The sequence below is a fragment of the Xenopus laevis genome, chromosome 7S, assembly GCF_017654675.1.
Source record: "Xenopus laevis strain J_2021 chromosome 7S, Xenopus_laevis_v10.1, whole genome shotgun sequence".
Classification (NCBI taxonomy): domain Eukaryota; kingdom Metazoa; phylum Chordata; class Amphibia; order Anura; family Pipidae; genus Xenopus; species Xenopus laevis.
The window spans coordinates 78,411,108-78,438,999 of NC_054384.1; the positions used below are offsets into that span (position 1 = coordinate 78,411,108).

The 27,892-nt window shown below is 37.5% G+C and overlaps 1 protein-coding gene across 2 annotated transcripts; it reads right to left on the minus strand.

The window, feature by feature from the left end:
- grik5-like.1.S (glutamate receptor KA2 S homeolog) lies at positions 1-27,892 on the minus strand. Of its 2 annotated transcripts, XM_018226782.2 has the most exons (11): positions 27,754-27,892; positions 17,845-17,908; positions 10,851-10,882; positions 9,264-9,320; positions 8,572-8,751; positions 7,538-7,764; positions 6,570-6,667; positions 4,034-4,254; positions 1,875-2,100; positions 1,442-1,689; positions 1-250 (listed from the first exon to the last, which is right to left on the minus strand). In XM_018226782.2, exons 2-11 carry the CDS (start codon positions 17,900-17,902, stop codon positions 158-160), a joined length of 1,440 nt encoding a protein of 479 aa, XP_018082271.1. In that variant the 5' UTR covers positions 17,903-17,908; positions 27,754-27,892; the 3' UTR covers positions 1-157.

A 27,892-nucleotide genomic window follows, 5' to 3' on the forward strand; every position in this document is an offset into this window, starting at 1 on the left:
TCTGTATAATTCCACCCATGGAATTTATTTATCCTCAATCACATTTTAAAAATACAGTCATGCATACTTAACAGCACACTAGTACAGAAAAGCACATAAAAAGAGTCTGGGTATAAGTAGTAAATCTAAAAAAAATCCTTTCTGAAGCAGAATCTTCTTAGGATTTCACACTGTCCGCTGCTTCCTGGTTTTCTTTATTTGTTCCAAAACGCTCTCCCATTTCCTCCGAGAAAGCAGAACAGCAAGATTTCTAGAAACAAGAAGCAGAAGTGTTTTTTTAGATTTAATAAGCATCTCATGAAAAATCACTAAAGCACTTATTAGATAAGAAATTATGAAATGGAAAGTTTAAGTAGCTACCTAAATGCTTTCAAACTTTGAAGGCTATAACAAGCATTATATAAAGCGATTGCCTCCCCCTCTAAAAATGTGTTTTATTTAGTTGCTTAGTTTACAAAAATGGTTGTTTACTATACTTTATGAATACTGAGGCTGGAATATACTGTACACTGGCATTTTCCCAATATTTGTTAGCTTTTATAATGTTATAGAATAGCTATTGCTAAGCAACTTTTCAATTGGCCATCATTTTTTCTTTTTTATAGTTTTTGAATTATTTGCCTTCTCCCGCTCACTCTTTCCAGCTTTCAAAAAACATCTAAAACATTTTTGGAACATTTCAGAAGAATGGTTTGTCCTGTTGGTGATAACTTAAAGGCACCAGGACATTCCTTGCATCTCGGTAAAGTATGGACTACTCCTTAAAAGGATGGACTACTCAACAAAAGGATGACTTGTCTTCGTCCAGGGCAGTAAGTATGTGACCTGCACAGCCAAAAGATGTACAATTGTTCAGTAGAACAGAGATATGTGACAGTGGATTGGATGTCTTTTTGAAAAGCAGAGCATTCTGGTGCACACGTTTTATGTGTTTGTTTTTGCCTTCATGTGGAATGATATTTCAGGAGAAAGTAGCAACTCTTTGGGCAAGGAATAAAGTAGTTATCTGATTTATCTGGCCTTTGTAGGTTAGGTTTGACTTGGACCAAAGCCCAGAACTGGTGTAGTTAGAGGAGAGTTATTGTTTTAAAAAAAAAAGTAATAAAAACTGCTATTTCCATAATTGACAGTGACGTCTTGTGCCCAGGTGGCCTCGGAATCTTTTCAGAGGATGAACTATTTCTTTCGATAGAAACTGATGAGTGTAGCATTTAATGGAGTAAACCCTGTTTGTTCCATTATCTGACTCCTGTTTGTTATAAATGAATGTAAAGGGCTGTGTAACTTGCTAGCGCTGGTACTATATATAAATAAATGATGATCCATTTACAGGGAGGTGGGATACATTATAGGGGCTAGAAATAATAAACAATATGCTAGTCATGTAGGTTAGTGTAATTCCTGTTCTTATACTCAAACTCAAAAAAAAAATCACACTTACCTTTTGCTGATCAGCATTGTTCCTGGCTTTTAACACCAGCTCAATCAAAGCTGCTATAACTCCCAAAGCCAAACCAATACCAAGAATGAGGAAAATTCCCCCCAGAGTATGTGGCTGCACAGGGTTCCATCCAGCGCTGCGTTTCATGGAGCAGGTGTTATCCCACCACTTTTTCCTTAGGTACTCTATATTACCTGACTCCGTTTGTTCCAAAATGGCAACACTTAGTTGTTTGATAAGGGGAGAGTCTGCGAAACAAAGACAAAAAAGATGGCGGTATTTGTCACAAATGTGATCTGAATACAAATGTGTTTGTTGATATTAATATTTTATACAGTTTAGATGGGGGTCACTGACCACGGCAGCCAACAAATGATGATTCTGTGAGTCTACTATTTTAGAGTGAGTGTGGCTACAAGTCTCTGGGAAATACCTAATGGAGCAGCAATGGCGTATCCTCTGCCTGCAATGATCTGAGGGGCCCTGACAAGATCACAATGCTTTGCCACCATGATGTCTTGCATAACAGACTCGCCAAGGAAGGCATAATTTGACTCTTGAACCCGCTGTACACCCTCAGCAAATGATTTCACAAGAAGTTCATCTTTTCTTTTATCCATATATTCATAAATCATTCGGTATGTTGGATTCTTCGAATTCTGTACAAAAGAGACATAATGAGCAGGGTTTGGCGGTGACCGTTTAAGGATGCAAAGTAAAATATACAAAAATAAAGTTCTCCTGCATTAATACAATTTTGCGGTCAGGGTGAAAGAAGTCCAGGGGAAAGTGACAAGCTAAGGCATTTGATTTAGATTAGTTTGTGATCTAAGAGGCATGGCACACACGTTATTGTGACCATGGTTATTGGGTTTTCATATTGACAGATGTGACTACTTTTATCACTAAAATTATTAAATATTAGATTTAGATTAGATTTAGATTACTAAATCTATTAGGTTTCAAACATATCCTAAATCTTTAAAGAAGATTCATCTGAATCCTGAGCCAAATCAGAACCCTCATTTGAATATGCAAACAAGGGTCCTAATTTGGTTCAGGATTCAGATGAATCTTCAGAAGTTCTGTAGCCCTATAACAGTAATGACCCTGGTCTTCAAAGTTGTCCATGGTAGCTCAACATCTTGGATCATGTTTGGTCATCTTTTGAGTGTCCGTGACACTGCACATGTTCAGTGTATGCCCTGGGCAGCTGTTGAGAAGCTAAGCTTAGGTTTGGAAATTTAGAAGCAGAAAATGTTTGTCTGTGATAGACAGGGTTTATGGCTAAATTCTGGTGCCGAATGCTCTGCTTTCTGAGCTGCTATGTCATGAAAATCTGAATGACAATGTATTTACACTGTAATGGTGGTCTAGTGGCCGGTGGGGACACCCGCTGCGTGGTTGTTCTGCATTTGGTGCCAGTCTCCCCTATGAAAACTGAACTGAACTGGCCGTTGTTAGGTCTAACTTGTTTAGTTCCTGCGTGTTTATTCTTCGTTAATCCTATTGTGGATCCTGGTTTTGACCCTTGCCTTGTTCTGACTATTCTGAACTCTGTAACCATGACCCTTGCCTGCAAGACTATTCCAAACTCTCCAGTCCTAATCCTTTCCTGCCTATCTGACTATTCTGAACTCTCCAATCCTGATCCTTGCCTGTCTGACCTTGCTTGAACTCAGCCTGTACCGACCAGGCCTGCTATTCCGTTTGTTGAGTTGTGCGGCCTTCCCTCTTAAATCCTTGGTAAACAATCATGCCCCTTTGTTCGTCAACAACTCTAGCTTGGCGGCATCCAATTAGCGTCATCATCTTCCTGAATTGAAAGGCTGCTGCTACAGGCAGAAGCAGAGCCGAGACCAGGGAGCCTAGCACTTGTTCTGGATTTAGGGTGGTGATTGTGACATACACATTAGCCTTTTCTCATGACAAATCATCACTTTTACATTGTATTTTGTGGATTATGAGCTGGTCCCTAAGATCAGTAACTAACTGAAACCCAGAGCATGTTCTATGAAGCAGGGCAGAAGATGGGGGAGATACTGGGGCATCTTTGGGACACCGCTTTCATTGCTGTGTACTTCTTTGTTAAGCTTTACTTAGTTATACTAAGTATAGGGCTTGTGCGAAAACATACAGTACTTTATGGCTATTATTTACTCTTGAAATATCTGTGTTTTTTGTTATTTCTTGAGCTGAGAGAGACTGAAGCTACTCCATGTTTTGTCCTTACAAGGTGGATAATCAAACTGTCAGTAAATAAGCAGCCTCCATTCCTCCTGTGCTGTGACTGTTTTAGCCTGCAGATAGGCAACAGTCCATTATGCAGGGGGTTTATCTGTGCACTGGGAATCTAATTATCTACCTTGCAAGAACTGAACATAGAGGAGTTTCAATTCCGTGTAAAAAATACATATATTTATTTCCTGTTTTTTTTATATAGTGCAACACATTTCTGCAGTGTTTTACACAGGTTAGACAGTGTAGGAGGTATATACACTTATATCAGATATATAATCAATATACAGCTTTATAAAATGGAAATAAGCTATATTTGTAAGTAAGTATATAAATAACATTTTTAATACAGACCTTAAAAAACTGGAATGTGGAAGAGCTGTTGATAGTTCCAAACTCAAGAGTTCTTTGGTTGACTAAGTCTTCAAATGTCTGAATATCTGTAGTTTGCACACTATCAGAGTTTAAAAAGGCAGCAAAGCTTGCAATGTAAGCAGCAACCAGGACTATGGAAAATATCCACCAGATGACTGCAATGATTCGGGCAGAAACAGATTTTGGGTGTGGTTCTGCACCTATGGAAAGAAAATTATGAGCATCACCCAGCATAACAGTTTTTCAAATATTATTGTATTGTTTTTTAAATATGATGTAGCATTTTTGTATTTTTTATACAGCAGTTTTGATCTGTAACTTCTATAATCCTCCAGTTACCCAGCATACAGGAGGGAGTAATGGAGAAGGGAGAAGAATTCAGGAAAGAATAAGAAAGGTGCCTGGGAAAGTAAGGGCAGAAAATTATGGAAAACTGTGTCCATAAAAGGAAATGGTAATACAAGCAAAAAGATACAGTAGGATTACTAAATGCTTTGAGTCTCTTAATATTTAGGATTTTAGAAGTAATGGCTCAATTCTAGGTATCAGTCTGTTTTTTGTAACAACCAAAAACGAGATTTGAGATGAAAATCCTCTAGGAAATACATAAGCTGTCATACTTGACAATTAATAGAATAATGACCTTCTTGCTTATTTCCCGTGCATGGGAAATCAAAAGCTAGTTATAATTTCCTTCTAGTATTGACCCAATACTCTCAACTACATCTCCTTGTCATTAGGCGTATTGTAAGAATTTCAGATCAATTAAAAATCTAGGAAACATCTATTTGGGCAGATTTGACAATTTCAACCATAACCTACTGTTTGGACATATACATTATGGTCAAAAGTATCTGGACATCTGTCAGTCCAACATCCCATTCCAAGATCAAGGTTTCTTTGGAGTTGATTCTCCCTTTGCTGCTAAAACAGCCCTTATGTATTTTTGGGATACTTTCCACAAGATTTTGGAACATTGTTAGAGGGATTTGATCCTATTCAGCCACAAGAGCAGTAATGAGGTTGGGCACTAATGCTGCAGACAAGGCCTGGTTCTAGCTTGTGTTCTAATATATCCCACAGGTGTTCAGTTGGGTTGAGGCCAGAGGCCAGCCAGTAAAGTTCTTCCACTTCCATCCTGTATGGACCTTGCCTTGTGCATGATGGCACTATTGTGCAGAAAAGGAAAGACTGCTCCTTAAATTGTTGCAGTAAAGGAGAAGGCACAAAACAGTTAAGCTATGCTTTCTGAACCAAGGGCCCTAGCCAAACCATGGAAAACAACCCACACCATTATTTCTACACAACCAAACTTTATTCTCAGCATTTTGAATTCAAACAAGTTCGCCTGGCATCAACAAATGGAGGCTTTTCAGTCAGACTTCCAAATGGTGAAATACCAGTTATCACTCTAGAGAAGCGTTTCCTCTTCTCTAATGGTGCTGACATTGTGCATGGCAAAGGATTCACTGGCACACGGGTAATGCTGGCAGGGTGATACCCTTGCTTTAAATTTATTTAATGCAGCATGTGACGTTTCGGGGTTGTTGACAACCCCGAAACGTTGCATGCTGCATTACATAAATTTAAAGCAAGGGTATCACCCTGCCAGCATTACCCGTGTGCCAGTGAATCTTTTGCCGTATACATTGTATAGGTGGCCGATACCTATCTCACCGTGCACCGGGACTTTGCATTTGGAAGACTAGGGTGTGCGTTTGTATTGAACTTTTCCGCTTGGCATTGTGCATGACATTGTTGGGTTTGTTCTCCTCCACTAATAAAGAAACCCACACCCCCTTGTGCTACCACCGGCAATTTGTGGTGAGAGTTTTAACACACCATTATTTCTACACGACCAAACTTTATTCTCAGCATTTTGAATTCAAACAAGCAGAGTTCTCCTGGCATCTGACAAATGGAGGCTTTTCAGTCAGACTTCCAAATGGTGAAATGCCATTTATCACTCCAGAGAAGCGTTTCCTCCTCTCTAATGGTGCTGACATTTACACAACTCCAACTGATGCTTGGCGTTGTGCATGACATTGTTGGGTTTGTTCTCCGCTGATCACTAATAAAGAAACCCACATCCCCTTGTGCTACCACCGGCAATTTGTGGTGAGAGTTCTAAATGAGGATGTTCCATTTTAAAACAGAATGTCTAAATACTTTAGGATAAACAATGGTCCAGATTCTATTGACCTTACTGTGAACATCAGCCCTGGGCTTGGTTATGACAAACCTTTTGGATCACAGTTGATCTGTACAAACAGAAAATTCCATCCACTACTGCACATTTTTGGGGGTGTATATCCATCTGCTGATAAGGAAGCCAGAGGAGTTGTAGCCCCTCCTCGTTTATTATTATTATAACAAAGGGAACAATAGTATTTTACGTTCCCATTTATGGACAATACTACATTATCCATCTTGAGCCAATATCTTGAAGAGTAGAATATGAGCTATAGGGTATAATATGGTATATGACCACCTTAAGAGGTACAGCTTGGCCTACCTTGTAACGTAAAAGCACCAACTCCAAACCAAAGGCTATTTAGGAAGGTAAAGTTATTCTGTTCAGTGGAAAGTTCAGTCCATTCACAAGGGCTTAGTCTGCAATATACAATAAAGTAAAATGTGCTGTTATATGTTAAAATAGAACCTCATGAAACAAAATAATTGCAGCCTAAGATTTAAGTTAAAGACAAGATATGTATCATATATAAGTAGATGTATCCTTTCTTCCATTCAATCCATTTCCCATTTTCGTCCCTAAATTCATTGCTAATTAGTATGTAATGTTCGTCATTTAATCAAAGTCATTGCAACTAACAGTTTCATGTTATGCTTCAGTTTCCTACACAAATCCTATTCTGCTACAGCAAGTTACTCTTTTACTTGTGTCTCCATCAGCACAAATACAATAGAATACAATATTCACTTTACAGGGAAAAGTTTCACTACACTTGCATTGTTTGTTGGTGGGACACATGACTAAAAACAAACATATGGATTATATTTCATTTGGGTTTCACAAATATACAAAATAATAGAAATTATTGCTCCAAACAGACTTTATAATAGCAAAATGATCATAATTAACAGACTGTTAGTAAGACAAAACAGAGGCGCCAAAAAGGATAAAAATAGCTAAAAGCACTTAAAAACCCAATGGGTAATTCAGAGGAGGTAGTAATGAACTTACCTCCTCCAAGCAGACACCAATGAAAGTGGTAATTTTCAATAATAGTTTATTCACAAAACAGTATTGCAACGCGTTTCGCAGGCATTTCCTGCTTCATCAGGCAATATGGAACGGAAACAAAATCAACAGTGTCTTTGTATAAACACGCCAGGCGCCTCTGTCATTAACAGACTGGGCACTTTCTGGCACTAAACTGGCATGAAATTCTCGTGAATGTTATGTAAAGTACTGCATCTACATAGGGATTAAGTAGACTAGCAGTTAGTCTATGTTCTTACCTGCCAACAAGAAAAAGACAGAGGCTTGTGACCACGTAAGCAACTAAAATTCCTATCCAAGTTTCTTTACTGAAGGGAGTTAAAAAGCCAAAGAGATAGGAGTTCTCGGATGTATTGTCCTTCCTCAGCAGTATACTGATACCAGTTTGCATGAATGGCTTTGTAAAGGCAAGTTCTCCTTCCCGTTTGGCAGTAATAGTTAAAGGAGCTACTGCCAAATCAACTTCCTGGTAAAAAAACATGAAATCAGGAATAATTAGGCTCAGTTCATGGTACACTAACAATCTTCAGGTTGGTGTATGGACTTCTGCCCTCTGAAGCAAAGGAGAATTATTGAGTTTAATTCATCATAAAATATGAGCAGTCTGTGTGGGAATCGGTACTGGGAATTGCTCAAGTTTGCATGAGTGTTCTCCACTTGCACACAATGCTGATGACACCAAAGGATGATAGTGCACAGGTGCAGAATGCAAAGTGACCCCTGGCAGTCACAGGCAAGTGGTAGGGACAGGGTTCCACTTTGGTTAAAATGAATAGGTGGATGGACACAGTGGCGTAACTAGATTCTACTGGGCCCCTCCGTAAATTCAATTTAGGGCCCCAGATATTTGTATGTTGATTTTTTCTTACCACAATGTATTAAAATTGCTCATTATTCAGGGCCTGGGCCCTCTACACTCCTGAGCCCCTCAGCAACACAAGTTCTGCTTATCTATCCTATGCCCCTAGCCAGACAGCTAGTAAACAGCAAACTTTTGCTACATTATTGCTGCTAAAGTTCCAGTAGCATGGTGCTAATGCTTTCTCTATAGCACTTTCACATATTTGTGTCTGTTTTGTGCTTAGGATTTGCACAATGTGTAAGTGAGATCCAATATGTTTCTTGTTTGTTGTATATTTGTGATACTATTGTTCAAGTAAAAGCATTATTGTTTTTTTTTTGGTTTTTTTGCATTGTAGTGTTATTGCAAGCAACTAATATTAATTGTGTTATACTTTTAGCAGCCCTTTTGTTTTGACATTTTTCCATTTACCTTTCTTAACACCTCTCCAACCATTCCATTCCAGTTCCCGTCTTGGTCTTTGGCACCATATCTCCCATCCTTCACTTCTCTTATGGTATAATTAAAGCCGAGGCTTTGAGAAAGTTCAGACAGCAAGTCTATGCAGAAACCTTCCATTCCTGATTCAGTCTTCATCGAGAAAGGCTGTTCCTTTAGTAGAAAAATATCCTTCTCATTGTAGCAGGCATTTCACAAACTAAATAACTGAAATGGTATCTTTAAATGCACAGTAACACAAAAATGTGTAAGTCTGCTAAAGTAATGGAAATATAATGTACTGTTGTGCTGCACTGGTAAAACAGATGTGTTTGCTTTAGAAGCTATAAAACAAGCTGCTGTGTAGCTGTAGGGACAGCCATTCAAACCTGAAAAAGTAGAAAAGGCACAGTATACACAGCAGACAACAGATAAGCTCTGTAGTATACAATGGGATTCTTCAGTACTTATCTGTTATCTACTGTGTATCCTGTGGTTGAATGGTTGCCCCCATGGCTACACGGCAGCTTGTTTATTGAAACTATAGTAATGTTTCTTGTAAAACCAGTTTTACCACTGCAGGGCACCAGTACATTATATTGTTAGTCCTTTAAAACATTTTCATTTTTTGGTGTTACTGTTCCTTTAAACTCAAAGCCAAATATTTGGGTATAGATTTGCCTTACCATGATAGTAGTGACAGTCAGATGTTTTAGAGCTTGTCTCTTTGACCTTTCTTTTTCCTGCAATAAAGATACCTCCATATCAATAAAACAGCATACTGTATGAGCAAGAAAAGGATATAACTTATTATCATAGTAAGGCCTGTCTTTATTTATAAGGGCCTAGGTTTATCCAAACTATAGTATTTTAGTTGTAATTTTATATACAAACCCTATCACCCCAAAATTTTTGTCAGGGAGAAAGGAGTTGTGGGAAAGGGTAGGCAACACTGCTATAACATGTAGTTGACTCCATTTTCTTCTATTGTAAGAATTTAATTTATAATTTTACCCTCACCCTTGCAGTAACATGTACTCTACTATTCTTCATATTCAAAAGAAGGCACAAAGTTTGCCCAGATACAATAACCTACCGAACCAATATGGCCAGTATATGCCATCTGCTGATTAATGGATTAATAGGGGAATAGACCTTACAGCAACTTGCATCTTTTATTAAATAACCATATATATGTTGTACACAGTAGCCACAATCAGTTGCCACAGTGCTACTAAACGTTTTGCTGTAACAGTTAGTGGGGTGTTGTAGTGTCTACATACTTTCTCTATTGCTGCTTTGTGGGGCCTGCTATGTACATTGTCTCTTGTTTGGATGCTCCTCAAGGGCCAGTATACCCTATTTTCACTATTTCAATGTATAGATGGAAATAATTGTTTTTTGTTTTGTTTTCTTCACTGAACCGGTGCAAAGACTGAAAATGATAGTAAGAACCATTCAAACTTTTGGAATAAAATAATCAGTCCACTGAGAAGCCCTCTGTATAAACAAACCCCTTCCTGCCCCCCCCACCCAGCTGCAGCCTTTGCTAGGTAAGCAGTTCTAACCAGCTTGTTTCAAATCAGGAAGTTGGCATTGACCTTCCTGGGTTTTGAACTGTTTAATGCAAAAATGTAAACAGAAATAATTTTCAAGAAAAGCTCTATTAATTTAACTAATGTTGAAAAATGGGATATAGTCCCAGTTAAATAATTGTGAATTTTAAATCCCATGCTACTAAATATTCATACATAAAGAGCCGGCCATTCAGATTTTATCTGGAAAAATGCTTGCATGACCGAGTTCACAAAGGCAGCGCAGAACATATTTATTATTATAGCAACCCTTGCTTTTCTTATGGTATCTCAGGAATAATCAGCTATTTACTAGCACAGCCTAAGCATAGTTTTATTTAGTAATGCCTTATTCTTCACATTAACTTGATTTAGCACCTCATTTAATATTTCACTAGCCCTTGTGTTCCTTTCATTCATCCTCTTGGTCATTTAATCACCCTGGCTAAACTTTAAATGGCTGATCCCTCTGGCGCTGAATAAGAATGAGTTACCCAGAGCAAAATCTATTCACATGGCAGGCCATGTATTATGTGTTCCCATATTGACCTTCATTATACAGGAGAAAAAACAATGCATTCTACAATCTTTTAACCAGTTTTAACCAGTCCTTGTTTTTATATATATATATATATATATATACACACACACACACACACCTTTAGGTAAAAGTCTGTATTTAGGTGTAAATAGGCATACCTTGTGTATGGATCCTTTGCTTTCACCCGCATCTTGAAAAATACAATAAACAATTCAGTATCTGTCTGTAAATCCATCAGGATTCAACACACCTATTATTGTTTATAAATACAGTATATAATAATGATAATGGAATATGTGTAATAAAATAAACAGTGCTAAAGCCATGCAATCCTTATATCATTTTATCATTTTCAGGATATCATTATATCATTTTTAGGATTATTGCACCTTTAGAGGACAGTGTTTCACATTAGAGTCATGGGGGCAGATTCACTAAAGGGTGAATTGTTGCCAGCGACAGCTTCGCACACTTCGGCTTGCGAAAATTAGTTACCACTAAGCTAATTCACGAAAATGTGAAGTTGCATCCTGGGTGCCGAATGCTGGTGACTTTTTGCTAGGTTACTTCGGCTGTGCGCGCGTTTCAACACGAAATTACGATAGTGATCACTTCTGTCTATCGAAAGTTTGTTAGTCCTCTTACGCTTAGGTCAGTTTGAATAGGGCGAGTACATTAAATTCATATGAACGTCTTCATTAGAGATGTTGGTGCAAATGCTTGAAGTGGCCACTTTTTATTACAAATGTCCAAGGAACCTGACTAAAGTCAAAAAAGATCCTCTAATGCCCTAGACATGAGCCCACCCTAAAATGAATATTCCATGGCCCTCAAATGTCTGGGGAAAATGTTAACTCGGGAAGCACGGAATCCCGGATTCGGTTTGGGATTTGACCAGGATTCAGCCTTTTTTCAGCAGGATTTGGATTTGGCTCAATCCTTCCTGGCCGAACCGAATCCTAATTTGCATATGCAAATTAGGGGTGAGAAGGGGAAACTGCGTGGCTTTTTGTCACAAAAGAAGGAAGTAAAAAACGTTTTCCCCTTTCCACCCCTAATTAGGATTCAGATTTGTTTCGGTATTCAGCTGAATCTTTCGCGAAGGATTCTGGGGTTCAGCCAAATCCAAAATAGTGGGTGCTCCCATTCATATAAACACAAATGTATAATTCCTAAAACTCTTTGCAGAATGACAGATGCCAATATACTATAGAGACTATTTATATACTATACAGACAATTTACAGAGAATAAAGTGTAAACCCTTCTCATTGATAAACAACATATTGTCCCTTTAAAATGTCCTGGTATTGTATATTTATAAACCATCTGATTATCCATTCTGCAGAAAAAAAGAACACATTTTAGGCATTTGCTAGCAAATAGGGCATGTATTCATATAGTTGTACTGTGCATGAGAATGTTCTTGAATCGTATTATGAAGTCCAAAGGTTAAAATTGAGAGCAGTGCTCTAAATAGTGAAGAAAGGCCCAGTTGTCTGTAGACTATGTGTCCTTTCAATTACATCAAAATACAAATTTAGGGGAAAAAATGAAGAGATGTTTTCTTCAGTTCGTACCCCCTGCTTCCCCCTTTCTTTTTTCACTCAATCCCTTTTTTTTCCTAATCATTGGCTTAGCTTGGAAGAGTTGTAAAACAGAGTGGCTTTTCTCTGTGTCTCAGCTGGAGCTTACTGTTCAGAGAGTGATTCTTCTCCTTTTCATACAAGCCCTGCGCATAAAAGACCTTTTGAGCTCAAGTTGAAGAACTGCTGGAGAATATTCCAAATCAACAAGTATCATTATTGAAGCTGTCAGATGCCCTATTGCCTCACAGGGTGAGATTGGCAAAACCTTTCACTGGTCTTTATTCCAGATGACATCCTTCTAAGAAACATAAGTAATTGGGAGGTTTGTGGAATCTATCTTTGAAGAGGACTAAATAAAAACAAGCAAATTGAATTGATTTGAAGTATTTAATCCAATAGATACTTACTAGCTGTGTATAAAACTGTACATACTAGTGACCAGGGTGGCAGTGACAAAACTGGATATAACTGATTTTCTGGCCCTCCAAAAGTTTGGGTAATGACCTGTTTCATATATGTGTGTGTGTGTGTGTATGTATTATATATATATATATACACACATACACACACGTCTTGAGTTCTGGAGCAGAAACGTTGGAATAAAATTACAATTTTTTTTTTGTTTAGAAAAGACCTGTGAGTGCGGTTCATATGCTGCTTTGTATATTTATCTCTATAACCAAAATGATTTCCTTTTTCTCTGTAATAATAAAACAATGGCTTGTATTTGATCCCAACTGAGATATAATTAATCCTTATTGGAAGCAAAACCAGCCTATTGGGTTTATTTCATATTTAAATAAATTTCTAGTAGACTTAAGGCTTGAAAACCTAAATTATGAAAATACTTAGATTTGCTAGGCATTTCATGAACTTGGATCTGTGGAGTTGAAAATGATGGATTGTACATTTGGGGGATGTAAAGCTGGCCATAGACGCCAGGATCCTCGATTCGTACGATTTTCAGATCGTGTGTGGAGAGTCCCGACATTTTTTGCCCGGCGGAGATCAGTTGTTTGGTCGATCGGACAGGTTAAAAGATTTCTGTCGGCTGTGGGTAATATCTCTGCATGTATTGCGATCGTATGATTTTCAGTAGGAGACTGTCACCAGCTTTGTCAGACATAACTTTCGTACGATTGCTGTCAGGGGCAGAACATCGGCTGATCTGTTCTTTTGTACTTTATTTGATCGGAATGGTTAGTGGCAGGTCGGGAGTTGGGAAGTCCGAAGTATGTTTATACGTACGATCGCATCTTTGCGTCTGTGGCCAGCTTAAGTGGGATTGTTATCTCAAGACCACGTCTGCTTCCTATGCACAAGTAGTGATCACTGCAGCAAAAATGGTTTCCACCAACCCCATATGTATATATGTATATTTTCATTTATGTATCACTACTTATCTCCACAGCACTGACAGAAAACGAATAGGACAAACAAGGGGTCATTACAATAATTAATACAAAGTGCTCTAACATTAAAATTAAGAGCAAAACCCCAAAGAGCTTAGAATATTTTTGCAGGGCACTGTATATTAAAGCGCTAAACACTCACTCTCTTAATTTCAATATAAATGGGCTATTGGAAGAGCTGACATGTTCAGTCAATACTGTTTCTCTCTGTAGTATTGGAGTCTGTGACCCTTGGCTTGCGTTCAGATCAATGTGCTGGTCTAATAGTCTGCCCACTCTTCCTCTTAAAGTGATTCAGACATTCAGCACCACCGTGTATCTCTCTCTCTGCCTGAGTGCTCAGATTCTAATTGTTTGTACCTTTCAGCGTAATGCTGAATGTGGTGCATGGTTCCTATATAAAAGGAGAATGATGGAGCTACTGTAAAATATACATTAAGTTCTAATTTAATGGTGTTTTTGGGGTCTATTTAGTATGGACAACATATTAAACCCAAAGTAAAGGGTTAATTTGAAGTCAGTTGTTGTGCAAGATTCTGAACTGGACAAGCTTTCATTTATATAAATTCATTATCCAGGGCTGCTTTCTTATCACCTTAATGACATGGGGCTAGTTCATGTCTATGCTGTAGCCAGTATTAAAGGTATGAAGTAGCAACCATTTCCATTAAATGTATTCAGCATTATGTTTCAGGCTTGGAGTTTGCAAACAGCCCTAAATTAGGCATAAAGAGACATATTTCCAGCCTTGTAGGCAGATACATTGTGCACAGAAATAGTTGCAGTCTGCAGCATGCATCTCAATTCATTGATAAATAGCCATGGAGGAAAGTTTTTTTTCAGATTAATTTAGCTTAATGATATGATCTGGCCATGTAAAAATATGCATCTATGGTAGAATTACCCTGTCTGGAAAATGCATTATTTATTAAGGTTGTATAGAAACATAACACACCATTAGTTTCCTGATCAGCTATCCCCTTACTGATATAAGAAATATGCTTCTTAATACAAATAAGATGACTGACCCGGAGGTAGGAGGGGTTAAAAGAAGAGGTGACACCCACAGGCAGGAGTGTTACTCCTACTGCAGTAATATATAAATATGAATTAGAATCAGTCTTTAATAGCAACCATTTTTACCAAAATTTCAACAATATATACCAGCTTTAACCTGCTTAGCATCTATGGGAATTACATTATATTCAATACTTTCCACCCGGTGTCGGTTTGATAACATAACTAATTAATAATATCCATTCCTTAGAGTAACCAGAATGTCTGCTCCCATTCATATGGATAAACACAAATGAACAACCAATAAGACTCTGTGCAGAATGACAGATGCCAATATACAGAAATTAAAGTGCGTGCAAACCCTTTTATAGACGCGGTATATTGTTCCCTTGATATTTCCTAGTATTGAATGTTAATAAGCCATCTGATTATCCATTCTGCAGGAAAAAAACAAATGCCATTTCCTAACAAATGGGGCATGTATTAAACTCGTTGTACTGTGCATGAGAATGTTTTTGAATCATATTAAGAAGCCTAAAGGTTAAAACTGAGAGCAGCGCTCTAAATAGTGAAGAAAGACCCAGTTGTCTCTAGATTCTAAAACTAAATAGACTATAACAATCTGCTTTCTAATACAAGTAGTATGACTGATGCACTTGATTGGAGTGGTTGAGGGAAGAGATGAGAGTCCATAGCAGACTGAAGAAATATGCAGCAATATTAATTACTATGAGTCTTTAATATGAACTTTTTTTTACCAACCCTTTTTCTACCAGCTTAAACCTGCTTAGCATCTATGGAAATTCTGTGTATTACCTTCTGCCTGGTGTTGCTTGCTTTATTAATAGCAGTGTAATTATTATGTTTTTGGGTTGAAGAAGAAGAAGAGGTGCCATACACAGGCAGGAGTGTTACGCCTACTGATGTTATATATATAAATATGAATTAGTATCAGTCTTTAAAAACAACCATTTTTACCAAAATTTGAACAATATATACCAGCTGTAACCTGCTTAGCATCTATGGGAATTATATTCAGTACTTGTCACCCAATGATTATTATGTTCTTCATTGAAAATTGGAATAACTGGCTTTTTAAAAATATGTAAAAGTATGTTTATTTTTTTAACATCACAGATGTCCTCTCCATACCAAATTTATAAACATGCAATAAGTGGATATCTGCCAACAGATTCTATATGCGAGGGTTATTTTCACAGCAGGCAGCAGCATTCTTGGCTAAGGATCAAGGGATTGTTGGCCTGTATCCAGCCTCTAACACATGAATAATGCAAGTTTTGTTAAATGGATATCCTATGAACTTTGTAAAATAAATATAGCAGGAACTCTGTACTATTTGACATAAATCTGCATTATACTACACTGTTAGCTGTATAGTTATGTACAATAGATAATTCATTAAATTGAAGTATAGAAGCCAATCTAGAATCTGGATCACATCCCTCTAAGGCTGCCATTTCTGTCATCCAGTATTTAGTGAAACATTATTGCTTTGGAAAGTCTGCAATCAATCATTTCTGCACTTACAGATTAAAGACAAGATAAATTCTAATTCTCTAATCGTCATCTAAATCTCATGAACAAATAGAAAACCCAGTTAAAGGGATTCATTATTGCTGTCTGGACAGTAGGCTACAGTTGGTGCATTCAGATCTATAACACCACTAAATGACATTAAGCTCAAATATCAGCTGTATTGATTTAGCCAGTATTGTCTCAGTCTAAAATCTCTAGGTAACCAAGGATATTTGCTTTCTGCCTAGCAACCTCACAGCCAGTCTCGAATCTCCAATCAAAAAGCAACACAAGGCCCTTGGTCCAGAAATATTCTTTCTAACAACACATTCTAACCATCATTTCTATTATATATGTAGATAGCATAACATAACTCTTTGGGGATATGAAATATATAAATATGCATATATATACAGGTAGGTGGGTGGAATAAAGAGCAATGAATGCTGCTTTTTTTTTTACATTTAATGATGCGAATGGATTAATTTATTTACATTTCAATAATTAGTGTTAAAGGGATTCTATAATCATTTTTATGGTATAGTTATTTTTCTAAATGACACTTAGGGGCCCATTTACTCGAGTGAAGGAATAGAATAAAAAAAACTTCGAATTTCGAATGATTTTTTTGGCTACTTTGACCATCGAATTAGCTACTTCGACCTTCAACTACGACTTTGAATCGAACGATTCGAACTAAAAATCATTCGACCATTCGATAGTCGAAGTACTGTCTCTTTAAAAAAAAACTTCGACTCCCTACTTCGCCACCTAAAACCTACCGAGGTGCCATGTTAGCCTATGGGGAAGGTCCCCATAGGCTTTCTATAAATTTTTAGGCCGAAGAAAAATCGTTCGATCGATGGATTTAAATCCTTCGAATCGAACGATTTTTCTCTCAATCCTTCGATTGAACTATTTGCGGTAAATCCGATATTCGAAGTCGAAGGATTTACATTCGGCAGTCGAATATCGAGGGTTAATTAACCCTCGATATTCGACCCTATGTAAATCTGCCCCTTACACTGCAAATAATCCACTCTACCATGTAAAATGTCGTTCCTAACCCAACAAGTGTATATTTTTTAGTTGTAATATTGGTGTGTATGCAGCCATTTCAGGTCATTTTGCCTGGTCATGTGATTTCAGAAAGAGCCAGTGCTGCACTATGGAACTGCTTTCAGACAGGCTATTGTTTCTCCAAGTCAATGTAACTGAAGGTGTCTCAGTGGGACATGGATTATTACTATTGAGTGTGCAGTATGGGCCCACTGATTGGGGATCACTGGTATAAATGATTTTCTAATTCAAGAGTAAAAAATAGTTTTCCCCAAAATAATTTTATATAGAGTTTCAAAAAATGATTTTGGACATGTTATTCCGCAAACAGATTTAGGCGACTTACCATTTCTTCTATCAATATCTAATGCATTGTCAAGGAATATTAGACTTTTCCTTTAGTAAGAGACAAAGTTTATATATATATATATATATATATATATATATATATATATATATATATATATATATATACAGTATATATAAAATCACTGTTTTTATAAACATTTTTAAGCCATTCCCTGAACCATTTATACAAACCTGTGCATCCCACAGTCAACAGTGTAACAGCAAACAGAAGCAAGAGGGATTTGTCCATCTTTTTCTGCAAGATAAACACAAACAGGTGAATTACAAAGTTTATCAAAATAGAGGATCACTGCTTTTAGACTTATATTTTTGGTCCTAGTAAATGTATGCCTTATTTCTATGTGGGATGTGGATTATGGATGCTGAGTACTTGCAGATGAGCCAGATGAGATCCTACTAAACGATTGTAGAGTAAATTAGAAACAGAAATGCATTAGTAGATACTATTTTAGAGAGCCTTCAATTATCAGTGGCAATGGCATGTCTCTAGACATGGGAAACAATGCTTATTTTTGTGTATTCATCTCTCCCAATATATGGGGCAAATAGGGTTTCCTGGGAACAGATCTGACCCAAACAAGAACGTCCCCAATGCAAGTGCAAATGTGTCTATAACATAAAGTGACAGTCATCCTAAACCTTCATACACAACATTTGAAACATTTATATCTAGGGATGCACAATATCCAGGGATTCGGCCTAACCTGAGCCTTTTTAGCAGGATTTGTCTGAATCCAAGAGCCTGGCTGAATGGAATCTGAATCTTACATTAATGATATCCAGCTGTGCATCAGTGAGAGTTTAGATTTTTTCAGTATTGGAGTGAATCCAGTGCAAAGGATTGTGGATGTGGTCCTACTTTATCCCAGTAATGATTCCCTCTTATATTGCTCTCTTCTACTGAAGCAGGTTTGATTATCCTGACCTAATCGGGCATAGATGTCCCTTTGATACTGTCTTCAGTCTACAACTTCTGCCTTTTACCTGGCTGCCTTTATACAATTATGCAAAAAAATCACAACCCCATAATGTTTATAATTTGTGTTTCTGTGTTTTTTTTTTTTAAATTACGTTCAAGAGTAAAGGTCCCCAGTGCAATCTATCTATGTTTGCAGGGCCAGTTTTCCTGGCAATATCGCTTGAAATGTTCTTTTTAGTGGTTGCTTGAAGTGGTCTCACGATAACGAAAAGATCTTTTAAAAATCTTTACATCTATGGCCAGCTTAACAGTAGGTTGCTATACTGATGGGATGTGCAGCTCCCAATAAGTAATATTGAATTAGCACTTACACTGCTTCTTCTTGCATCATCTCCAAATGAGATAATAATAGGTTGTGGACAAAAAATTCTGAGCTGGTACAAATGTATATTAAGAACTCTTGGTCACTCTTAGTGGCACTGTGGCGTTCAAAGGGACAAAGTAGCCATAATTGCCAAATGTATTCCATTAGAACAATTTAAAATCTGTTAAGTACAGTATGTGGGGTGCCAGGGACCTCCTACTGAACAAATAGAGTTAACTACTGTAATTGCAGACAGAATGGATATGTTCTTCTTCTCCATCCAAGCATGGGCCCCCTGCTACAATTATTTCTTGCTAAATGAAATGTTAAAATATGGGTGAACAACAAATTGGGTGGGAGGAAGAATGAGAGACACACGCAACCATCTTGTCAGCTGTGATGTTCTCTCTGTCTAATCTTAGCTACTTTAATTGCTGTTGTAGACATGCAATTAAGGCAAGTTTTTGGAGAACTGACAAGGATAAAGACATAGGTACAGTAAGCAACATTATAGGAATTTATTTAAAAAGACAAGAAACAAAGAGACGGCTGTTAATGATTGTACGCATCACAGAGTGATCAAAAGAAACATGTTGATGTTAGAATTTACGGCATTGTGTGTTCTCAAATGCTTCCATTCATTTCCTTCCTTTAATGGGCCAGTAAAACATCTCCTGTCTATATTTGTGTGCCGATATATCGGGAGATAAATAAACTTTGATAATGGCTAGAATCCTAGCCAAAATGTCTCCCACAATAAAACACCTTTTTCCACTGTATAAGACCTGAGAGTGTGGACCTTTTTTTCTTTTTTCTACATTGTTTTTGCAATTTGGATGTTACTATTATGCTATCCTGCAGATAAAGATATTCCTGTTTCAGAATTTTCCCATGCTTCTCGAAGGCTGGGTCTGCAAAGCCAACAAGTCACTCTTTATGACTGTATCCAACATAAAAAGCTCTGGTCTGCCACCAGCTTCTTTCAGCTCAGCACTTGGCACTAGTGATTCCAGTAGGGGGTACCAGTGATGTCTTTGGGCACAACTGGAATTCTCATTGTAACAGGTTTTCAGGATGCAGCATGACAGCGCCATCTAATAATCAGCAGTTTCATGAGTTGTGTTTGCAACAGGCGCTTAATGGAACAGTTGTGATAAATGACTTATTAGCAAAATGTTGCCTGAAGGGGTGTCTCATCTTATAGAGATTTGTCATTATTCAGCTTTGCTTGGTTGTCAGTTATATTTCAGAAAAAGCCCCATATATAGCCAATCCATACAAATATGTCTAACACTGCTTAATATTTTACCTTGCCCCAGACATGTCATTTTTGGAGGAATCTCCTTTCCAAATAATAAAGATGCCAAATTCAGCATTTTATGGCTTAACTGGCATTCCCTTCAGACCATGTATGGCATTAATAGGATCACCTTTTCAGTGCAATGTCTGATTTGTCAGGCTTTCCATCCAGCTCAAGGACCACATATTGTCATGTACAGTATCTGGCCCATGATTAAATGCAATGTGGAATGCGGGTGTCTGATCATTAGCCTGAGTGTACAATGCAATACTTGTTTGGTTGTTGGTTAAATGATTGGCTCTTACTATTTCTACATGTTTAACTCAAGTGGTAGGATTGAGGGAAATGAACTAGAAGGAAAGACATGATCTCAGCTTAATGTAGTTAGGACAAGTATTGGTAATGCTTATAACTGGGGGGTAAATAAGTAAAGCTAAGGTCATGCCCTTACTGAATTTTTTAGTAGTGCACATAACCAAGGCCATACCTGGCATAAGTTTGGTGTATGTTTAGGTGCATTCGAGCGTGGTCTACATCTTCCAAAACAATATCAGAAAAATATCTAACATTCTTAGCCTGGTCATAGCAACAATTATATCATAACATAACTTTACAGAAGATTTCTAAATGATGAATATATATTAACAGATCTATAACTAGTTGCTGACTTTTATAACTGACTGACCACAATGGTCAACTACAGGAATATAAGCTTCTAGTCATGGAAACCTCCTGAAAATGTTACTTGGCTCAGGTAGCCTCAGGTTATTTTTATAATGCATAAACATTTTTAAAAATGTATAATAAAGTAAAAAATCACCTACTGTACAATAACAAGGAAATCTGTGTTACTATCAGATTTCAATGCAAATAGGTTAAATTGCTTGTTTTACATGCATATTTCATGGAATAATGGTCATGAATGAATACAGTACAGTAGGATAACCGTCATCTCTATTACTATGTCCTGAAACAGCTAGGAGATCGCCAGTGGCCCTGCAGGGTGGTTATGGAGCTATGGGAAGCTTCCAAGCCTTTGTTGCAGATTAAGCTTTGGCAAACCACTTGCAATGAATGTTTTTGTTACTTTATTTGTACATAAATAGTATCTTTCGATACACAGGAGGTGGTTTATCAAGTTAGAATTAGAATTTTTGCCACAATTTAAATTTTTGCACAAAAACTCACAAATGTGAATTATATTTTCAAAAACTTGAATGTAAAACTTCAGCATCTTAAAGCTTGCCAGGTCATGTTGAATTCAATGGGCATTGTCCTAGGCATAATTCAAGCTATTATTTTTGAGCACAGGTTTGAGGAGGTTTTATTGCAACATTTGAGGCAACGGCATCGCATTACGCGTTTCGGGAAAGCATTCCCTTAATCATAGGCATCATCAACTATTATTTTTGAGCTTGTAATCTCACAAATTTTATTTTTTCTGAGTTTTTGAGTGTGTAAATGCACAAATTAAAATGGTTCTGTTTTGAAATGATTATATTGAATTGAGGTTTTTATATTCAGATTTCTTAATAAACAAACAAACATTTGAGTTTTAAAATGTTTAAAAATTTTAAAATGTGAGTTTATTTGAAGTAGAAAAAATATATAAATATATTTGGGTATCATCAGCATACAGATGATAATTAAAGCCAAATGAGCAGGATGAGATCTCCAAAAGAGATCACAGGGTACAGGGAAAAGAGACTGAACGGTTAAAGGTGTAAGAATAGAGCCAAGATGAAGCCTGGTAACGGATACCAAGCAAATACAGAATTTGCATTAGGAGAGAGAGATCAACCATGTCAAATGCAGATGAAAAGTCAAGAAGCATAAGGATAGAGAAGTGACCTTTGGCTTTGGCATCCTGTATAATGCAGTCTCAGAAGACTAAAACCAGATTGCAGAGGGTCCATCAATTTATGGACGTGAAGAAAGTTAGTAATATGGTAGAAAACAATACATTTATGAAGTTTAGAGGCAAGTGGTAGAAGTGAAACAGGAACGTAATTTGACAGGTAGGACTAGTCAAGGTGGCATTTTTAAGAATAGGCTTTACACAGGCCTGTTTGAAAGAAGAGTGGAAGGTTCCAGAAGCCAGAGAAGAACTGAAGATGTGAGTAAGTGCTAGAGTACGCTCAGCAGCACAGTGTTTCAGCAGAGAAGAAGGCATAGGGTTAAGAGAGCAAGTTGTGAGTGGGGAGGACAAGAGAAGCTTAGAGACTTCAGACGTTGTTACCAGAGGAAAGGAATTTAGATGTGCAGAAGGCTCAGGAAGGAGTTGCTACTTTGCACTAGTAGAGGTAGAGATTGTGGGAGGACTCTATTTTTTCATTTAAGAAATCAGCAAAGTCCTTCGGAGAGTGTGTCAGGTTTACTGATGGGGATGAGTATTGAATATAGAAAACAGGTGTCATGGGTTAGATATGTGATTGTTTATAAGGTACTGTAGTACTCTTACTTGGCCTTCTACATAGCAAAATTGAGGCATGACAGTAGAAATGTATAATGAATAAAGTCTGCTTTGCTTTGCAGGATTTCTTCCACATACATTTTGTACAGGAGCATAGGAATCTGGTTTGTGAATTCAGCCAGGGGCGTTGGTTTTGAGCCTGTAAGGGGGAAAATGAGCCAATGGTTGAGGATAGTATGTGATTATATTCATTTACCAGGGAATCAGGATGAAACTTCTTTCTAAAGGAGGAGAGGTTGGACCTTAAAGACTAAGATAAGGCCAAGAGGTCAATGTCATGTGTATTTCGAGTTAAGAAGGAGGGGGAAGGAGAATGAGAGATGGAAAATTTAACCAAATGATGATCGGAAAGGGGGAAGAGGTCAATGATAAAACCAGAGGGAGAGAGTAAAAACTAGATCCAGAAAGTGACCATCCTTATGAGTAGGGGTATTTGTCCATTGCTGGAGCTCAAAGGAGGAGGTTAGGCAAAGAAGACAAGAGGGCCAGCGTTGTAAAGCATCATTGAAATGGAGTTAAGATCCCTAAGGATGATTGCAGGGCTGTCAGAACAGAGGAAAAAAGAGAGCCAGATGACCAAGGAAAAAAGGAGGTCTCACAAAAATGGTCAATTATGCCCTTGCAGATGATTTAGAACCAAGATTTACAAGGAAAAATCACCTGAAAGGCATCAGTAATTGAATCCAGTGTTCCTTATTACTAAATCTATAATTATCTAGTTGCAATGACATCTGCTAGCTTGGGTACCTTACACAGTGGGATGAAAACAATTATCAGGAAACACCTCAGGCCTCCCTCAGTTGTAGGCAGGAAAACACAGTATCTCGCTCCTTCTATTGGTGTGGGCCCTGCAGGAATATCTATAGCAGTGTAGTGCAGACAATAGTCTTTGTTGCTCTGGGACAGCAGGTATAGTAGGCTTGGATGACTACTCTAATTTAAGGCGGAATTCACGTGTTGGTAAGTACACAGTTCTTAATGTGTTGGTCTCCACATTGTAAACCATTTTATAGTTTTATGGATTTGTGGTAATGCTGTCAAATTTTTAAAAGTGTAAAAAACAATCATTATTGCAATGTGAACATTTTTCTCTTTACAGACTTAAACAAAATTAACCAACCATATCAACATTTTCTCGCAACATTTTCAACATGGTGGAGACATTTTGGTGGCTAAAATATTGTGGGTATGACTAATTCTCAAAAAAGTTTACTAACATTTTTTGTGAATTCCCCCTGTCCAAGTTGTGGCTATTCAGCTGCTGATAAAGCAAACACTTCCCAGCACTCACCAACAATCAAAAGCTCTTGGGGGTTCTTTGACTCCAATACTGATGCCTTTCAGGTGATTTTTCCTTGTACATCTTGGTTTTGAATCATCTTCAAGGGTCGTAATTGACCTCCCTGGCCCCTTTCTGCAGAATTTTTTTGTGAGACCTCCTCCCACTGTGACTTCCCCTTGTACAGGCGGCACAGGCAAGCTCCTTAATGAGACCTTTCTCTCACTTAGCCAGTGGGATCTGCTTCCCTTATTGTTATATTGATGCGACTGTGTCTACTTACTTACTTACACACAAAGCCTATATCTTTCAGGAACTAATGCCCATCAGATTTACTCCATTTTAGCCCAAATTAATATTTCAGATTTTCAGACTGCAGAAACTGAACAAGCAGGTTGTTTTCTAGCAAGACATTGAGTTGCTGGGGAAGCAAAGCACTTGTATTTGACTCTTTATAAAATTAAGCAACAGATCAATGTTATTCAGTGGGAATTTGTTCCAGAGTTACTGCTGTCCTACTGGCACCTTTTAAAAAATGAATTACTGGCAGGGATGCAGGGTGGCATGTGTGTGACATAAGGGAACCGAGCTATGACATCCTGCATGGAACAGAGGAAACAGAGAAATAAGGTGCTTTTGGCAGATCTGAGTGGATTGTGGCTTTAGGTGGGAGGGTCAGGGGCTGAACTTAAAGGAACAGTAACATCAAAATAAAAGTGTTTTAAAGTAATGAAAATATAATGCAATCTTGCCCTGCACTGGTAAACCTGCTGTGTTTGCTTCAGAAACACTACTATTGTTTATATAAATAAGCTGCTGTGTAGCAATGGGGGCAGCCATTCAAAGGAGAAAAGGTTCAGGTTACACAGCAGATAGCAAATAAGCTCTGTCTGTCTAATAGTGTTATCTGTTATCCATTAGTTAACCTGTGCCATACAGCCGTTTTTCAATTTCCACCATTGCTCCACAGCAGCTTGTTTATATGAAGTATAGTATTTCTGAAGCAAACACATCAGTTTTACCAGTGCAGGGCAACAGTACATGATATTTTCATTACTTTAAATTTTTTGGTGTTACTGTTCCTTTAAGGGTTTACAATTTTCCCAGTAACTACATTGCTGCTAAATTTGTAATACCAGCCCCAGCCTTGCTTGGGGTTTTACCACTAGATCGTAATCCGCTTGAAAAAAGGAACTAAAATGTTCGGGAAGCTTGCTATGATTATATTAGTTAGCCAATAAAGGTATCACCTTTATACCACTTTTGTTATTTTTTTTTATTTCAAAAGGGTTTCCCTGTACCACTAGACCGGTAAAATACAGTCAAGATGGCGACCCTATAATTTATACGTGATGTCCTTTAAAGTTTTTAATATATGATAACTTATTCCAAGTTCTTTGCATACATTTGGCCTTGCTAGAAATATGGGGTTGTCAATAGCAGTTAGAAACCTCAACAAAAGGAAACACAGTCTATGACCCTCCAGAGGTGGTTGACCTACAAGTCTTCACATTCCCCCAGCAGTGGATGGCTATTGGAAGTTGTAGATTGACAGACAACATTGAGGGGTTGCATAGGCTGCTCGTCTCTGCTTTAACAAAACATACAGGTAATATCACTTATTCTTGATGGACTGAATTCATCTGAATACAGTTTGTCTAATGATCAGTCAGTTGGCCTCCTGGGCTTGCTGTCAAAAAGCAGAACTTTTGTTCATAATAAAATCCCTAGCATATGCAGTGAAAAACAATGAGCCAATTGTCAGCGGTTTATAGGTTTTAAAAGTTCATTGGCAGAAATGCAGAAATGTCTATGTACCATAACTTCATTTCCCCCCCATGTCTCTGGGGTCGGGAATGTTGCTATTTAGAACATATAAGAGGGACAAGAGAAAGTGTTGGGGGGGGATAAACCATATTGAAAATTTAAGCCACATGATCCAAGTTTAATACATATGTCTTAAAGATGTGCTCGGGATGTGCTGGTCCACACAATTGTGGGTAATAAATCTTCTCTGGTGAAATTCTCTTGGCCTCAGCTTTTGTTTATTCGAATTACAGCAAGGACATTTCCAAAGAGTACATTGTACTCAATCCTAACTAAGATATAATTAATCCTTACTGGAGGCAAAACAATTTAATTGGAATTAATTAAGTATGGAGAATTGCAGAAAGACCCATGTTCCGGAAGACTCCAAGTCCCAAGCATTCTGGATAACAGATCTCATACCTTTATAGGTTTATATTATAAAATGAACATAATGAAGGTAACTTTTACACACACACCAACATTATTTATTGAATAAGATTGACATCACAAGTTATTACATTTATAAATTCTGATCAAAATCCAACAAGAGCATCTATAATGTTTTCGAGGTGTCAAGCACACAAATAGAAAAACATACAGTTGGTGGCATATTGTTTACTGGAGTTATAGTTTTTAAACCTATAATTTTTCTTGAACTGGTCGCAGTTTTAATACCATAGAGTGGAAGGATGGTGCATTCAGTCAGACAAAATCTACCTACCTGCTGGTGAGCAATGATAGTGCAAGCCGCACCCCCTGGAACCCCAAGAAAGATGTTTTCACAGGGCAGAAGCATTCGGTCACAGAACAAAAGACTCAGTTTGAAACTTTTGATATTATTGCAAAGTAAAACACAGCAGGGTTTATATTAATATAGTGGTATGACTAGTCCCCAGATAAAAGGCATCAGGTAGATTTGAGTCTTATGAGACAGCTGCAAATGAGCAATGGCTCAGGTCTTGTAGATGTTGGTCTCTAGTGATATTTCTCTTTCCCTAACAGCGAGCCAAATGTGTCACCGTACCAGTGTAGCCTCAAATTAATTGGGATTTTTTGAAAAGTATAACAAGTACAATTCCGATCTGCCTGTGTGTGACTTATATTGTTTAGACCTTTAAGCAATTACCGACTGCCTTGGTCAGAACAACAGCAACAGAAACAGATGCAAACATCCAAAAGCAGGAAAATAAAAGCTCTCTGCACTGTTATACCCAGCTGTCGGCATCGTATTTTCTCCAAAACACTGTGTTTTTAAAATGTATTGCTTCCTTCGACAAGCCTTAGCCATAATTTCTGAAGCGTTGCTAGGTAATTTAATTAATTAGTGTAACATCTTCTAAGAATAGGAAAAAAGTGATCCCCCCTCCTTCTTAACCTGTAAGCTTGACTATGATGTTTTTGGATGGACACCATAATACAGTGTACATGGCACATCTAACAAGTGATGGGGTTCTATGCTCTATAAACATGTAAATAAATTAAAAAAAGGCAATATACAGAATGATTGGGCAGGAATCTAACATGCAGCAAAGTTTGGCAAAGTCAACATTATGTTCAAAAGTAAGAAAATATATTTCAGTCATTCCTGTAATAGTATAGCATCACACCCAGGCTATAATAACTTTATAATCACAATAATAGTACTTTAAGATGTAAAAACACTATCCAAGAAAGAGAATCATTTATGGAAATATTTTAGATATGTTGATATATTTCTTTAAATGTTTTTGTAAAGGAATTAAATGTAATATCTGATTCTGACTCCTGCTTCCATTGAGACATTACTTTACACTATCACTGCATTTTTGGCAGAATAACCTGCAAGCACCAATGATTTCTAACAAATTATAATCACATGCAGTTGGTGAGATAAAGAAAATGTTGAAAAAAATGACATGTTCACAAACACGTGAAAAACATTTCCAGTAAAACTTACAATGTGTTGATTCCTCCGATCCCTTCCTTAGTCCTAGGCTGGTATTCTCCCCAGAGCAGGGATGGCAATGAGAGAAGATCTAGCTGTTCAAGAAAACATTGCAAATCTTCCAGTTCAATAGGAGATGTAGAGAATTCAG